Here is a 15,048-nt window from a genome sequence, read left to right on the forward strand (position 1 = left end):
CGTCCCCCTGCCCCCGCATCTCTGGCACCAGGATCTCAGGAGTGTGAGGTGATGGGCAGCATCTCAGGCCAGTCTCTGCTTCCCAGAAGTGCAGCAGCAAGAGCTCGGGTCCGAGTTTAGAAACCTGGATCTCAACGCTGACTGCTCCCTGGGCAAGCCCCTACCTCGCTGAGCCTGCTTCCTGGTGGGAGATGTGTCCGTTACCTTCAGCCTGTCTACTCCCAGCACTGCCTCGAGGACCCAGGAAGCTGAGACAGGGATTCCTTTACAGAGGTTATTGCAGGGACCACACATGAGGGTGTGGTCAGGGATTGAGATGGGCCTGGGTCTAGGGAGCGTGCCTCACGCCATCTCCTCTATAACCCCAAGGCCAGAAACTCCTTCATTTAGCTGCAGGTGGGTCTGCACACGCCAGAGGGACATTCTGCAGCAGGAGGGGTGTGAGAAAGTGAGTCCATCAGAGCGTACTTGCAAAGGGGCATGTGTGTGTGTGTGTGTGTGTGTGTGTGTGTGTGTGTGTGTGTGTTGAGTGTGTGTATGAGAAAGAGAGGACTAGAGATGGAGAGAGAGGATGGACAGCTATCTGAATTCAAGAGCATGAAGATGCTATCTTCTGCCTACAATCATTGGCTCAATGTTTGTTTATTACTGACTCTACTGCATAATCATTACTAGACATGGGACACGTGGATGAATAAGATGCAAGCCCTTGCCCTAGTTGGTTTGTCTCAGTGGACAGAGCACCAGCCCACAGACTGAAGGATCTCAGGTTCAATTCCAGGTTCAGGATCTCAGGGCACGTACCTCGGTTGCAGGCTCGATTCCCAGCCCCTTGCGGGAGGCAGCCAGTCTCTCATATAGATGTTTCTCTCTCTATCTCTCCCCCTTCCTTCCACTCTCCCTAAAAATATCTTCAGGTGAGGGTTAACAAACAAAAGGATGCAAGCCCTCCATCCAGAAATGGGTATTCAGGTGGGGGCACGGACGGAGGACACAGGCACCGCCTGGACATGACGCTGATGGAGGCATGGGGGCCACGGGGCCAGGGAAGAGCAGCCTGGGGCAGAGCTGAGATGAGCAGGGGGCAGGGCTGGGCAGATGGAAGGACTGTCGGGCTCTGCAGAGAAACCAGCCAGAGGGTCAGGATAGCCCCTCTCTCCTCTCAGAATCCCAGACACTAAGATCCATGTCGCATGGAAAGTGCTCCATGGGAACCCGCACCAGGGACCCACCCCGGGGACCTGGCCTTTCCCTGACCTGCCTCAGTCCTGAGCTTTCTGTGGCTGAGGCTCGGGGAGGTGGCCCACAGCTGGTGCCAGGACAGGACCGTGTCTCCCAGCCCAGCACAGAGCACCAAGTGTTCACACAGCCTGGCTCTGTGCCAGGCAAGCCCTAGGAAGCTGGTGTACTGCCCAACCCAGGTGTTTGCTAAATATTTGCTAAATAAATGGCTGTGGGAGCAGGACCAGGCCTGGAGCAGGTGAGCGGAAAAAGATCTGTCTAATGCAGTGACGGCGAACCTTTTGAGCTCAGCGTGTCAGCATTTTGAAAAACCCTAACTTAACTCTGGTGCCGTGTCACATATAGAAATTTTTTGATATTTGCAACCATAGTAAAACAAAGACTTATATTTTTGATATTTATTTTATATATTTAAATGCCACTTAACAAAGAAAAATCAACCAAAAAAATGAGTTCGCGTGTTACCTCTGACACGCATGTCATAGGTTCGCCATCACTGGTCTAATGTATAGACCAGCCCTCGGTGGATTTAGATGAGACTCTGTGTGGGCATATTACATTTGCTTAATGATTTGGGGGCTTAATTGTGTTTTTGCTTATTCATTATTTATTGCACTGAGTCCTACAATTGTCGTAATCCAATCCTTGGAAGGTGTTTCTTTGTCTCTCTCAGGACTGAGGAGCATAAAGGTACTACAGGACCAGGTGCCCCCTGCTGGTCCTGGGACTACCTATTGTTTCTTAGCTGCCTTGGGCATACCTGGGGGGCAGGGGGACCACAACCCCTTCCCTGTCCTTCCTGTCCCTGAAATCGGCTTCCCCCACTTGATGCCAGCAATCCCCTTTCCTGGTGGTCCAAGCTGCTCTGTGGCCCAGAATCCTCATTGGTGCCCTTTTCAAAGATGAGCTGATCAGGTTCTTCTGCTCACACCCCCACCCTTGACCTTGACCTTTTCCTGTAGGAACATGGTTGGGAAAGGCCGTCTTCCCCACGGGACTTAGGACTGCGTGCGCTTTGCACACCACTGTAGCCAGAATTCCTGTCTAGTGCCCAGCCCAGAGTGGGCACTTCACCAGCCATGTAGGATAAGCAGAGCTGCACCACCTGGCACAGATGTCAGCCAGGGCCCTGAGATGAGCTTTAAGTTGGAGCTTTCTAGGACGCACCAGGCAGGCCCCTGTCCCAGCAGCTCAGCACACGTGCTCTGAATCTGCCCACATGCAGCCAGAGGGTGAGCCTGGGCCAGACCATTCATTCAGAACTGTGCCCGGGCAGGCTTCCTGGCACCCCCACTCCTGCCCCTTCAGCTCCCCTTTGATTTGTCTTACATGCTGGATGTCTCCAAATTTAAAGAGTTTCTCTTGCATTAAAAAAGAAGAAGAAGAAGTTTGCAAACCAGCAATGCAGGGGAAAGGACAATGGGTGCCGGCCTGGGACATCAGGGTCCTCACCCCTCTGGTCACGGTTGCCTGCACTATCACATGGAGTCACAAGGCCCTCCTTACAGGGTTCACACGGCGGTGTATACACGGCTCCCTGCATGGCAAGTGCTCGGCAGACGTTCTTTGGTGCTGCAGTTGATAGCTGATCCTCTAAGGGCTGTGAGTGCCGTGGGCCTGCGTTCCTCACTCACTGCTGGTTTTTCCAGCACTGGGAGGGGCATCTCTAGTTTCTAGAACAGTCCTTGATTCCCCTCTCCTGCACGTGCTTTCCTAAGGCCCTACCCCGTGCTGAGATGACATTTGCACCATTCCCCACACCTGGTTCCCTGATCAGGCGTTAGGAGCATGACTCTCAGAGCCAATCCTCCACCCCACCCCCAACTTAGCCAGAGCCCAGCTCCTGACTTAGATGCGCAGTTAAACCGAGGTCTGGGAAACCCGCCTCTTCCTGTGCAACCAGATCCCCACTCCCTCACAGAGCCCCCAGGGCTGCGGGTGTGCAGCCTGCATTCTGGCCAGGCAGGTTCCTGCCCAAACCCTTCTTAACTTTGGGAACCCATCCGTCACCCCAGGCAGAGATGGCAGAGCCAAAACAAGGAGGGAGGAATCCAGGCCAGGAGAGCTTGTAGCATCATCCTGGCCACCCACGTGGCTGCAGCGTGGGGAGGCGGTGTGGGGGCCGACCTTAGAGATTTATCTCCGGGACAATGCCCTGGAGCCCCCCTCTCCCCTCCCACCCAGGCCCAGGCTGTTTCTCTGTGTGTGAGTCAGGACCTCGGCTTCAGACCCATCCGAGACATGCTGTTCCTCTTGCTTCCTCCTCAACTGCTTGCTATTCAGGATCCTCAAGAAACTTACTTTGAACTTGGGGATGGGTTCTGCCTTTAGGCAGGTTGGGCTGAGTACCAACTCTGCCTGGTGTCTCCCAGCTGTGTGAGCGTGGGGGAGTTACACAACCTCCGCAAGCCAGGGATCCTCGCTTTTAATTGGAGATAATGATATTATCAGCTGGACGAGGTTGTTTTTCCTTTAATGAGGATAATACAAGGAAAATGCTGGCAGCCATCCAGTGACCTTGCACTTGCAAGGAGCTGTGGGTGAGGCCCTCCTTAAACATTGCGCCCTCAGCACCTCTCTCCTCTCACCCCAGTCCTGGACCTGGAAGTAGGCATCGTAGTCACCATGTTAACCGATGAGGAAGCTGAACTTTAGGTAAGCCAGGGGGCCCAGCAGGCCCTGCTGTGGCTGAGACCAGGTGCACGGTGCTCCGCTGCACGGGGCTGTGGGGATGGCCCTGCAGGCGCTGCTCCCCACCTCGGCACCAGCAGAGACTGCCCCAGTCTCCCCCTCACTTTGTAGGTGGGTTTGTCAAGAGTTGTTGCATCAGCTGAGTCACTTCAGGGCAGCCACCTGTCCTGTGAGGGGCTGGGGCAAATGCCACAATGTGGAGTGGCCTGGGGTAAGGAATGAACTTCATGGGGAAAGGGACCGTGCCTCAGGCCAGGGTCAGCAAGACAGCCATGTGCATGCTCTTGCAGCTCACATAGGTGAGTGTGTTCTGCACCCACGAGGAACCCCCTTCTTATAGGGAAAGTGTGAGAAGGGGTTTTGTCGGTGGGGAAACAAATTCACCGGTTCTGGGTGCCAGGGAGCCTGGAAGTGAAGTGAGTGTTTACTAGAATTCTCTGGGCAAGCACCAGCCCTGAAACTGGGGACCCGGTACCTGTGAGCTGGGACAGTGCCCCCCGCCTTAGGAGGGTGCCACCCATCCCAGGAGAAGGGTGCATTCTCCTCTGGAGGGAGAAGCGAGAGTCTCCGCCATCACAGGTCACGGCTGGCTCCCTGTTCTGGCTGTGCAAGCGGACACCAGGGCTGTGTTAGGACAGCCCCACTGCCTGGTGGCTGTCGGAACGTCTGCATGCTCCTGCCTTGTCATAGGTGGAGCCCTCGATGGCCGCAGCCCGGTCCATGCTTCCTCTGGATCCAAAGCCAGCGCCGCCAGGGAACGCGCTTGTGTGGCTCTCAGTTTCAAGTAGCCCTGATCCCAGCCTACGGATCTCATCCTGGGGCCCCTGTAGCAGGCCCATCTCTCCCTCTCCCATTCTGCCTGCACCCCAGCTCTCTAGGGTCCCCGTAATCCCATGGCCAAGAGGACAGAGGAAGGTGAGCCCTCCCCCACCTGCCCAGTCTGTCCTCCCTGGGGCCACCGGGCCTATCCTCCGGGTGACCCCAATACCAGGCAGGAATAATTTGTTCAGGGCGGCTTATCTTGGCAGCGCTGTGCAGACATCCTATTAACTTCAGGACCACGGGGGAGTGGTTAGCGTGTCCCAAATTAAAAGTGGCTGGAAATGGGCCCCTCTTGCAGGAGGGAGGGCATCGTGGGCTGCGGCACCAAGACGCAGGGTGGAGTGGATCAAGCCAGGTCTTAGTCAGCCTCCCGAGGCCCGGAGGTCCCTGGCCGTACCAGTGTGACCCTCAGAATTCTAAGGGTGACAGAAGCTTGCCGAGGTCACCCCTCTCACCAGGTCCCGTGTCCCTGAGAGCCTTTGATTCCTGAGTGTGGAAGTGGTTGTGTGAAGTAGACAGGGAAGGCAGCAGATAAAAACATGGGGAGCCAGACTGTCCTGGGTTCAAATCTTACCACATGCCGGCAGGATCACCTGGGACAAGCCATGTCCCACCTTATGTCTTCTTCTGGAAAATGGGGCCATTAATTCCCACCACACGGGGCCACCACAGACTGAGGGAGATGAGGCCTGTGACACTCAGAGGGCCTCACACATACCAGCTGCCCATCGACATCAAGTTCCCACCCTTCTCATCTTCTCACATGACTGAACCTTGGACTGGTCGCCAGGAGGAAGCAGGCGGAGCTGAGGCAGCAGGCTCTGGGTCAGGTCCCTGCCAGGCCCTCCTCTGGAAGCCCTGTTCCTCCAGTTTCCCCACCTCAGTCATTCTCAGCTGCAAGTCCTGAAATCGGGGCCTTGTCAATTGCTGAGACCACCCTTTATATGTGGTGGTTGCTGTGTTTACTGGCCATCCTTCTACCCCATGAGAACGTGAGCTCTGCATAAGCATTCGTTGGGTGGGGCTTGGTTTTGGTGCCTCAAGCTCCCAATGGATGTTGAATAAATGATGACTGAAGGCTTTGCCTGCCCAGCACCATCCGGTCATGTGGCTGGAACCCCTTTTTGAGGCCTGGTCTTCACCGGTCTAGTTTGGAGGCCTCCCACTCCCCATTTCCCCGTTCTGAAGTTCTGTGCTGGAGTTGGACAGAGCGACCAGCCAGAATGACCTTGATGAGGCGGGTGGTTAGCGCAAGTAAGACCAAGGGCTGCCCCGCTGGGTAGCTTGGTTGGTTGAGCACTGTCCTGTATACCAAAAAGGTTCAATGATCTGTCAGGGCACATCCTTAGGATGCAGGTTTGATCACCAGTTAGGAAGTGTATGGGAGGCAACCAATCAATGTTTCTCTCTCTCTTTCTCCCTTCCTTTAAAATCAATATATATGATTTCATTAAAAAACAAAACAAGGGCTTGTTCCTCTTGCACTCCATGGGATTGCCCCTCAGCCGCAGGCCCACCTGGCCATCCACTGCAGTGGCCAGTGGCCATCTGCACCCCACCAGAAGGGCAGGGGAGGATGTAGGCTCTGGGCTCCCCAGAAGGACAGAGAGCTGGGGAGAGGATCTTTTGGGGAGAGAAAGCAGAGATGAGTGACTGCACAGGCTTCCTGCATCAGGTGGCTAGAAAGGGAAGCCAGGATGCCAGGAAAAGACGCCACGGAAGGGGTTTACCACCACCAGTGACCACCCCCCTCCTCACAGATCCCCAGTCTGGAGGCAGAAGAAGGCTTCTTTCCGTTGGGGTGAAGGTGGCAGGGCCCTGAGCACAAAGCCAGCCCTGGTCCCGTCGGGGTGACGCCATCACGTTTCCATTTCATGTTCTTCGTGCTACAGAAGCAGCAGCTCTAGACCCGGGCCTGAGCTGAAATCCAAGTCCTCACATTTGCTCACTGAGCCAGCGGCTTCCTTCTCTGGGCTTCAGTTTCTTCATCTCTAAAATGAGGGAGTTGCTGATTTCAGCTTTGGGATTATTACATACAATAACAGTCATTGCAACGCTACCCACGGCTCCGGCTCATGGCTCCACTCATGGCTCCAAGCGCTCTGTCCGTGCGGGCCATCGAATGTGCACAAGGACCCTGGAAGGCAGAGAGCTCTTGTTAACCCCATTGACAAGTGGGAAGACCTGAGCCTGGCTCCGAGCCACACAGCCAGCAAGGGACAGACCAGAACTGGGAGCCGGGCTGTCAGTCTCCAAGTTCCGGCTTTACCCTCCCCATTACCCTCTCCATTTCTGAAACTCAGATCCGGGATAATGAACCATGAAGACCAACGGATTCTTTACCCTTTTGGTTAAAAGGCGATATGCTGGTTTCAGAAATCCAGGTTTTAAGGTCTCCGTTCTGCCTGAAGCAGCAAAATTCTGGAGAATTCCCCTGAGACCTGAGACCCCTTTCCCCCCAACCCCCCAGTCTACACCCCAATCCATTCTCCACAGTCACCCTTTCCAGTCAAACAACACATATGGAGAACTGGCCCGCCAGCCAAGACTGCAGGAGCGAAGGGAAGGACGCACCCGGCAGCGTGCCCAGTGTGATGTCAGCCTGGCCAATTCTCACTTCTTCCTAGGACTGGGCAGGAATGGGGAGGAAGATGTGAATCTGAGGCCGTGTCTGAGAGGCTGAGGTTGGCCTACCCCAATTTTCTGTCTGTAATCTTTTGATTAACCCTGGGCCAGTTTGGGTGGCATTTTTTAAACCATCTGCGCTTGGCAGGCAGCGCCAAGCAGAGGCTTGCTGCTCGCTATCTGCAAACGTCAGCTGGGAGCCTGCTGTCACTTGGAGTCGAAATGCTCCTAAGCTACAAGGCACATTGGACTGCAGAACGCTCCTGGCATCTTTGTGCTGATTAACCCTTCCCGTGCTGTACCAGTCTAGAAACGTGGCCTGCTGTTCCAAGATGAACAGGAAACACAGGACGAATAATAGTTGCCAGTATTCATTGAGGGCTACTGATTAGCTGGGGCTTTGCAAGGATCCCTACCTGCAACCCAGCCCTAGCCCTGTGAGCTCCTGCTCTTATGATTCCTACCCTGAGGCCAGGAGCAGTTGAATCACTAGCCTGAGGTCACAAAGTCAAGGAACATTCTCACAGTCAAATCACACAGGACCATCACCCCATGTTATGGACTGAATTCTGTCCCCCGGGCCCCAACTCCCTCCTGATGTGACTGTATTTGGAGACAAGACCTTGAAAGAGGTCATTAAGGTTTAGTGAGGTCATAAGAGTAGGGCACTGATCCCATGGGACCGGTGTCCTTGCCAGAAGAGGAAGGGTCGTGGTCAGTTTGGCTCAAAAGATAGAGCACCAGCCCTGGGACTGAAGAGTTGCAGGTTTGATTCTGGTCAAGGTCAAGGGCATGTATCTGGTTGCAGGCTCAATCCCCAGCCCAGTCAGGGTGCATGTGAGAGGCAACCCATCGATGTGTCTTTCTCACATCGATGTTTCTCTCGCACACACATGGAGAAAAGGCCATGTGGGGTCACGGCAAGACGAGCACAGTGGCCGTCTCCAAGCAGAGAGAGGCCTGACCAGGAACCGACGCTGCCAGCACCTTGACCTTGGACGTACAGCCCCCAGCACTGTGAGAAAATAACTGTATGTTGTTTAAGTCACCGGCCCGGGGTATTTTGTCATGGCAGCCCTAGGAAATTAATCCACCCCCGCAAAAATCTACTCTAAGCAGATCACCAGCATGCACACAAAGGCTTTTATTCATGGGTGTCCATCATGGACTTTCATTACAATAGTGAAAAACTGGAGACGATCTCTACACGTCAGTGGAAACATGGCAGGTGAAATAAACTTTGGTTCACCTATCTGAGGAATAGTATTAAAGCTTTTAAAAATGATTCTGAGGACAGCTTAATGGCATGCAGAAATGCCATTGACAGAGCAGTAGGTGGAAAAGCAGGAAACAAGTGTTTGTGACAATGAGGTTCCACCCTGTGAGTAGGTGTGTGCATAGAAAAGCAAAATAGAACAGACATAAGCTGAAATATCAGCATGGGTTTTAGTTGAGGTTAAGGGTTATTTTTTCAAGTTCTTGAGCTGTATTGTCTGCATGGACTGCACTAACCATGTATAGCTCAACATTCACTGAACACGCAGTGTGAAATAGGAAAATCCAATTCTCAGCCATGCAGTCACTTATGCTCGTCTCCACCCCCTAAGCTACTCAGCCCTGGATGACTGAGTAGAGTGCTGTGATGTGGGGAGCTTTTGCTCACTTATTCTCTCTCTGCCACTGGCCTGGGAGCAGCCAGTGTCCATGTCTCCAGGGCCTGGCATAGAGAAGGCAACCAGTAAGCGCACAAAACCCAAAATAAGAAACATAAAGGGTTCAAGAGGAGCTTTAAAGAAAGTTCTCATCAGCCCTAGCCAGTTTGGCTCAGTGGATAGAGCATCAGCCTGCAGACCGAAGGGTCCCGGGTTCAATTCTGATCAAGGGCACGTACCTCACTTGCAGGCTCCTCCCCAGGCTGGGACCTGGTCAGGGCTCTTCCAAGCGGCAACCAATCGATGTGTTTCTCTCACATCGATGTTTCTCTCTGTCTTTCCCTCTCTCCTCCACTCTCTAAAAACTAATGGAACAATATCCTCGGGTGAGGATTAAGAATAAAAAGAAAGTTCTCATCAGCTACAAGCTCATAATTTTGCTGACACAGCCACTCTATTCCACGGGCTTCCTGAGATGAGGCATCACCTTGATGAATTAGCTGTGGATAGAGGCATCCTGCAGTCGGCGTTGGCATGCAACTTAATTTCCAATCAAGCCTGACTTCTGGGCCGAGGGACCTGCCTGCCTCACGCTGGGAGGGTCATTCCGGCCAGACCTATTGTCCCTGACGGTGGTTCTCCTGGGATGGGCACTCTGAAGGAAACTAGACCTTTGACCCTTCGCTGGCTCAGCCAGGTGGGAATGTGGCCCCTGTGACAGCTACTGCTTTCCCTCAACAACTGTTTATACAAGTAGATTCAAGAAAGTTCAAATTGAAGTCTAACAGTCTGTCTGCGTCAGGAATTTTCTGAGAGGGAATCCAGCTAAAAATGGATTGAGAGGGACAGAGGCCAGATGGTCAGTGAGGCTCACAAGAAAGAGAAGGGGGAAGTTGCTAGAGAGACGAAGGGGTGGCAGGAAGTTGTCTGAGCTCAAACAGGGAAGAATCGGGATGATCCGAGGAAGGAGACACGTTTGCTCAGAAAGAATGAACATTTGTGGAGCATCTTTAAGTACCAGACACTGAGCTGCGTGGTTCACATGCCTATAGCATCGACTCATCTCAAGTGCCCCATGAAACAAGCGATGTTACAGCCATTTTCCAGCTGAGGAATCTGAGACTCGGAGACATGAAATAAACTGGCCCAGGTCATCGACAAGCCGGACTCCAGCTCTTGCTTTTCTGAGCTTTCCTCTCTGCAGGTCCCCTGTCCGAAGGAAATACAAGCATATAGTTTAGGGTCATAAGCATAAGGTCATATTCAGCTGAAACTTACCTTCCCAAAAATGCAAGAATAAGAAAAAAGCATCTAAAACACGTTCTGGGAATGATAGTAACCGATGGCTGTGTCAGCATGGGGCAAATGGTCTGATGGCAGGACAACCAAATCCCGCTTCTGAGGGGTTTCTGTATGGGATCCTGCAGCGGTGGGATCTGAGAACTGGGCACCATGGCCCAGCGTGGCTTAGAGGCCCGAGGGGGTCGGGAGCTCCTCAGGGAACTCTGGCTGCTCTCGATGGATGAGCTTCTGGCTTCAGGGAATTTCAATCCCAGGGGTTGGAAAGAAACAGCCGAGGGCCTACAAAATGGTGGCTAATGACACATGGATACAGATGTTTTCAGAAATATGACTTGTGTGGTCAACAGAGTCATAGAAAAATTAGAGACCAAGAAGGTGTCACTTGGCCCGATTTTTATTAATGATAGTGAGAGAACACCCCAAAACTGTATATAAATGAGCTTGCTGTCAACTCCTGGACAAATTCTAGAGCAGACTGTTAAACCAGTGGTTTGGGAGCACTTGGAAAAGAAAGCAGGGAGACCTGAGAGTGGGGGGTGGGCGGCGGGTGAGAAAAGTCCTGTCAGACCAGCCTCTGTTCTCTTCTGCTTTTTAATAGGGACCATTTCAGGGACTGCCTGGCCATGGTATGCCTGAGTTTCTGCAGGGGTCCGTGGCTGTGGGCTGAGTGATTATGGAGTCAGGCACGTGGAGCTGGCGCATGTCCCGTCTGCCTTGGCCGTGCCCAGTCAGAACCTTTGCAGGGCTTTTGCGGACACGTGTGTTTGGGCTTCACCCACATCTGCTGACTCTTCAGAGGGAGCCTCCGGGAGCCTGGGCCCTGTGGGAAGGTACATGACGGCACGCAACAGGCTCTCAGCCCCAACCTCGCCCTGCTTGGCATCTTCCATGTTTGACGTGGGGCAGAGGCAAGGGGTGGGAAGCACAGTGGTTAGAGAGTAGCGTCTGCAGCTACGCTATCCAGGTATGGATCCTGCTATTTACTAACTTCTAACCTGCTGCTGCTGCAAAAAAAAAGTTAAATCCCTCCTGTGCCTCTTGCCTCATCTGTAAGGGGGAGATAGTAATAGCAACCCAAAGGATATCGTGCTGCGTGAGTAAAAGCGTAGCCCAGATTCTGGCCTACAGGGGCCGAGAAAATGTTAACTCTCGTTACTATTAGAGATGACCGATGCTTGTACAGGGAGCGATTCGCTAAACACATCCCCAAATGGAAGTGGCTACCTCCTGGCACAGGGAGTCATTCATCTAAAGCAGTGGTCGGCAAACTCATTAGTCAACAGAGCCAAATACCAACAGTACTTCTTCAAAATAGGCTCGTCCTAGGCCGAAAACCGACTTCTGCGCACGGGCCACGCAGTTTCAATTGCACTGTACGTGTGTGCACACACATGGTACTTTGTGGAAGAGCCACACTCAAGGGGCCAAAAAGCCGCATGTGGCTCGCGAGCCGCAGTTTGCAGACCACGGACCTAAAGGGATGTTAATACAGGTTGTCACTGCAGAGGAATGTTGTAGGGAGGGTTCACGCACCAGATTAGAAAGTGGATTTGGGGAGAGGAGGTCATCCTTTCAATAAGTCACAAGAATGAAGATTTTATGAATATAAACTTGCATGGAGTAGGTCCTTCACTGTGAGGAAGGAAGACCTTAATAATGGTCGGGAGGGGTGGAAGGGAGAGAGGCAAGAAGATGGAATGCTCCCTGAAGACAGGCAGTGACTCCATCCTCTCTGCCCCTCCCCATCCCCTTGCCTCTGACCTCCAGCAGGTGCCTGAGTTCCAGGGGAGGGACATGGGGGTGCGAGCCAGGCACACCTCTCCAGGCGTGAGCCACTGGCCCACCAGAGGAAATGCAAAAACAGTGCAAGCACGAGATCCTCATTAGCAGGGTGATCTATTCAGAACCAATGAGCGCTCTCTGCTCCCAGGCACCGTTTATTCCCCAAAACATTCTCCTCAGTGTGTCACTCCCTCCCGCTTAAATGCCGTTATTTCACGCTAGTCCTGCTCACAAAGTTCTGCGGGCAGCAAGCAGGTGTGGATTTGATAGCAGTGGGCCAGTCGCTATTGACAGGACGGGGGCATTTGTCCCTAGGGAATGAAGGTCACCGTTAATAGTGCAGGGGCAGTGGGGCCTGGCCCTCCAGGCACTACATTTTCTAGAGGGTGCGGCCTTTCCCCTGCAGGGGCTGCCTGGATACGCTGAGTTGCTGTGTATTGTAGCCCCAGGTGTAGGTGCATGGAACCCACTTACAAAGGAGCCCCCACATGTGAGACTCGTGTGGGGGCTTCTTTTTCTTGTTCATTTGTTAAAATTAAACTTACATTTTGGAGGTAATTGCAGGTTCACATGGGGCTGTAAGAAATCACACCAAGAGATGCTATGCACCCTTTACCTAATTTCCCCGATGGCAACATCGTGCAGAAAGCTAATACAGCAGCACAACTGGGACCTCAGTGAAAGAGCGGGAGGAGCTTGAGACTGCCCCGAGCCCGGAGGAAGCGCCTGGGGGATGGGGTGCTGCCTCCGCTGGGGAGGGTGTCCGCGGATAAGACCAGACCGTGGAGCTGGGTCAGGGTCCCCTGCCTGGAAGTGGCAGGTGCTGGTGCAGATTCCGGATGCTGACCTCTCAGATCCCTGACCCGCAGGAGGGCCTGCTGGGTTGCAGGGCTGCACACTGTTCCAGACCTGGGCACAGGGGCGGCGGGGGCTGCATCCCTGAGCCCTTCAGCTGAGAGGCCAGGCGCTGGAATCAGCGAGCTCGGGGCTTAATTCCCAGCTCCTCGCTTGCTGTATGGATGGCTACACTTGCCTAGTGGCCAGTGACCTCCTAGAGCCTTCGTTCTGCATAGTATCTTATATAGCACTCACCGTGTGTCAGTCACTCTTCTAGGAACACTATATAATAAGTCATTTAATACCAACAGTCCTACAGGGAGATATTATTATTAGTTCCCATTTTGCAAATGAGAAAATTGCGGTACAGAGAAGCAAAGTTATTTGCCCCAAGTCACCCAGCTAGCGAATGGCAGGGTTGGGCATTTGAATGCAGGCGTTCATTCACAAGTCCTCGTACATAACCACTGTCCCGTATTTCTCCTCCTCTCTGATGGATTCAGTAGCACCTCGCTGAATTCTTATAAGGCACACTGCTTGGCACAGTGCCTGGCATGTCATAAAGAAGCACCTAAAATGATAGTTGATATTGTTGTTGGTATAATTTCTTCTGGAAGTTTCTGAGTATTTATCACTTATTGTCATTAACAATAGCCTCCTTCCTGGCTACCTACTATGTGCCAGGCTCTTATTCAGCTCTCTCAGTTTCCCCGAGGGAGGAGTCTGTCTTTTATAGATAGAAGAGCCCAGCATCGGAGAGATGGAGCCTGGCAGCAGCAGGGACGTGACTCACCCGAGGCTCCTTCTGGAATCGCCACTCTAGGAGCAGCTTCAAGGGCACCGGCCTGACCTTGTACTCAGCTCAGGACTTGCCCCGCCCAGGAGTCATGTATCCATTCCCAACAGCACGGGGATGGGGGCCTGCTTCCCACACATGAGCACATGTCAGAACTCCCAGCAGCCCCTGCTCCGACCTCACCAATGCCAGCACACCACACCCCCTTGGGGGCTCTGACAGGATGGGGGGCTGAGGACATGCATTTCTCGCGAGTCTGCCCAGAATGCTGGCACCGTGGTCTGGGGGCTGGCTCAAGGCCCACTGCCCTCGTGCGGGAAGGCTGATGCAGGAGTGATGGTGGAGGTGGCGCTGCCTCCAATGTTGCCCTTTGCGACCGAGAAGGGTTTCCCCAGCGGGGCCAGTGCCCTTGCGCTTCCCCGCAGGGTAAACCCCCATCTGGGCGGGTACCTCCCCTCCATGGAGGGCCCTGACGCTTGCCTGTTCTCGGGAGCCTCCTCTGCTGGGGGCCCAACCCCCACCTCGGCCCACGTCACCTGCTTGGTGATGGAGGCTCAAACTTTCCCCCGAATAACATGTACTGTTGCTTTTCTGGTTAAAAACAAACAACAAAACCAAACCTTCCTATTGCTGAAAACCTAGAAAAGTACCAAACATGAAAAAGGGGGACAAAGGAAGAAAGTTCACAGTAACCACCACCTCACCGTCAGTATTTTGATGCATTTTCCTCTATTTCCTTGTAGCCCCACTGTTCTTTGTGTTCTTGCTAACATTAGAGTAAAACTGTGTAAGGCACTTGGCGTCCTGGAAACAAGAGAGCCTCTAACTGTGCTCTCTGCACGCACCGCTGTTTTCATTATGAAACTCGCAGAGGAGCCGGGGTTTGCTGAGGACAGCGCTTTGGACAGCGCGGGCAGGCCTTTGAGTCAGCGGTGAGAACTCAGCGCAGAGGTCAGAACCGTCGTCATCTGTGGGGTGGCGGGTGGCTCAGCCAGAAATGGGTTGGAGTCCGTGGAGCGGGGACAGGGAATGGAGAGCTGTAAGTGGCTGGCCTGTGCTCCCCGAGGCACTGGGGAGCCATTGTCCATTCTTGAGCAGGAAAGGAGTTAACAGAGGCCACGCGTGCTGTGGAAGACTGACTGGGCGGGTTGGGAGGGAGGGTGGGAAGGCAGAGGGAAGAGGCATGGATACAGAAACGGGGTACAGCCCAGGGTCCCTCCCCAGCCCCCTGCGACCTGACCAGTGTCGTGACGTGCACGGGTCTACTTCTGGGCCGCCAGGATGGAGAGGGACTGGTTG

At 53.5% G+C, this 15,048-nt stretch overlaps 2 protein-coding genes across 2 annotated transcripts in view; one reads left to right on the forward strand and one right to left on the reverse strand.

The window, feature by feature from the left end:
- Positions 1-15,048, forward strand: part of KCNIP1 (potassium voltage-gated channel interacting protein 1) — a 252,213-nt gene that overhangs the window by 2,364 nt on the left and 234,801 nt on the right. The window lies entirely within an intron of this gene.
- The window catches only part of KCNMB1 (potassium calcium-activated channel subfamily M regulatory beta subunit 1), a 9,190-nt gene continuing 8,184 nt past the window's right edge, over positions 14,043-15,048 (reverse strand). Inside the window, exon 5 of the mRNA XM_006765450.2 lies at positions 14,043-14,285. Within this exon, the coding sequence (XP_006765513.1) occupies positions 14,043-14,285 (243 nt within the window). The remainder of the gene's footprint in view (positions 14,286-15,048) is intronic.

This window comes from Myotis davidii, unplaced genomic scaffold (genome assembly GCF_000327345.1).
Source record: "Myotis davidii unplaced genomic scaffold, ASM32734v1 scaffold399, whole genome shotgun sequence".
NCBI classification, from domain to species: Eukaryota; Metazoa; Chordata; class Mammalia; order Chiroptera; family Vespertilionidae; genus Myotis; species Myotis davidii.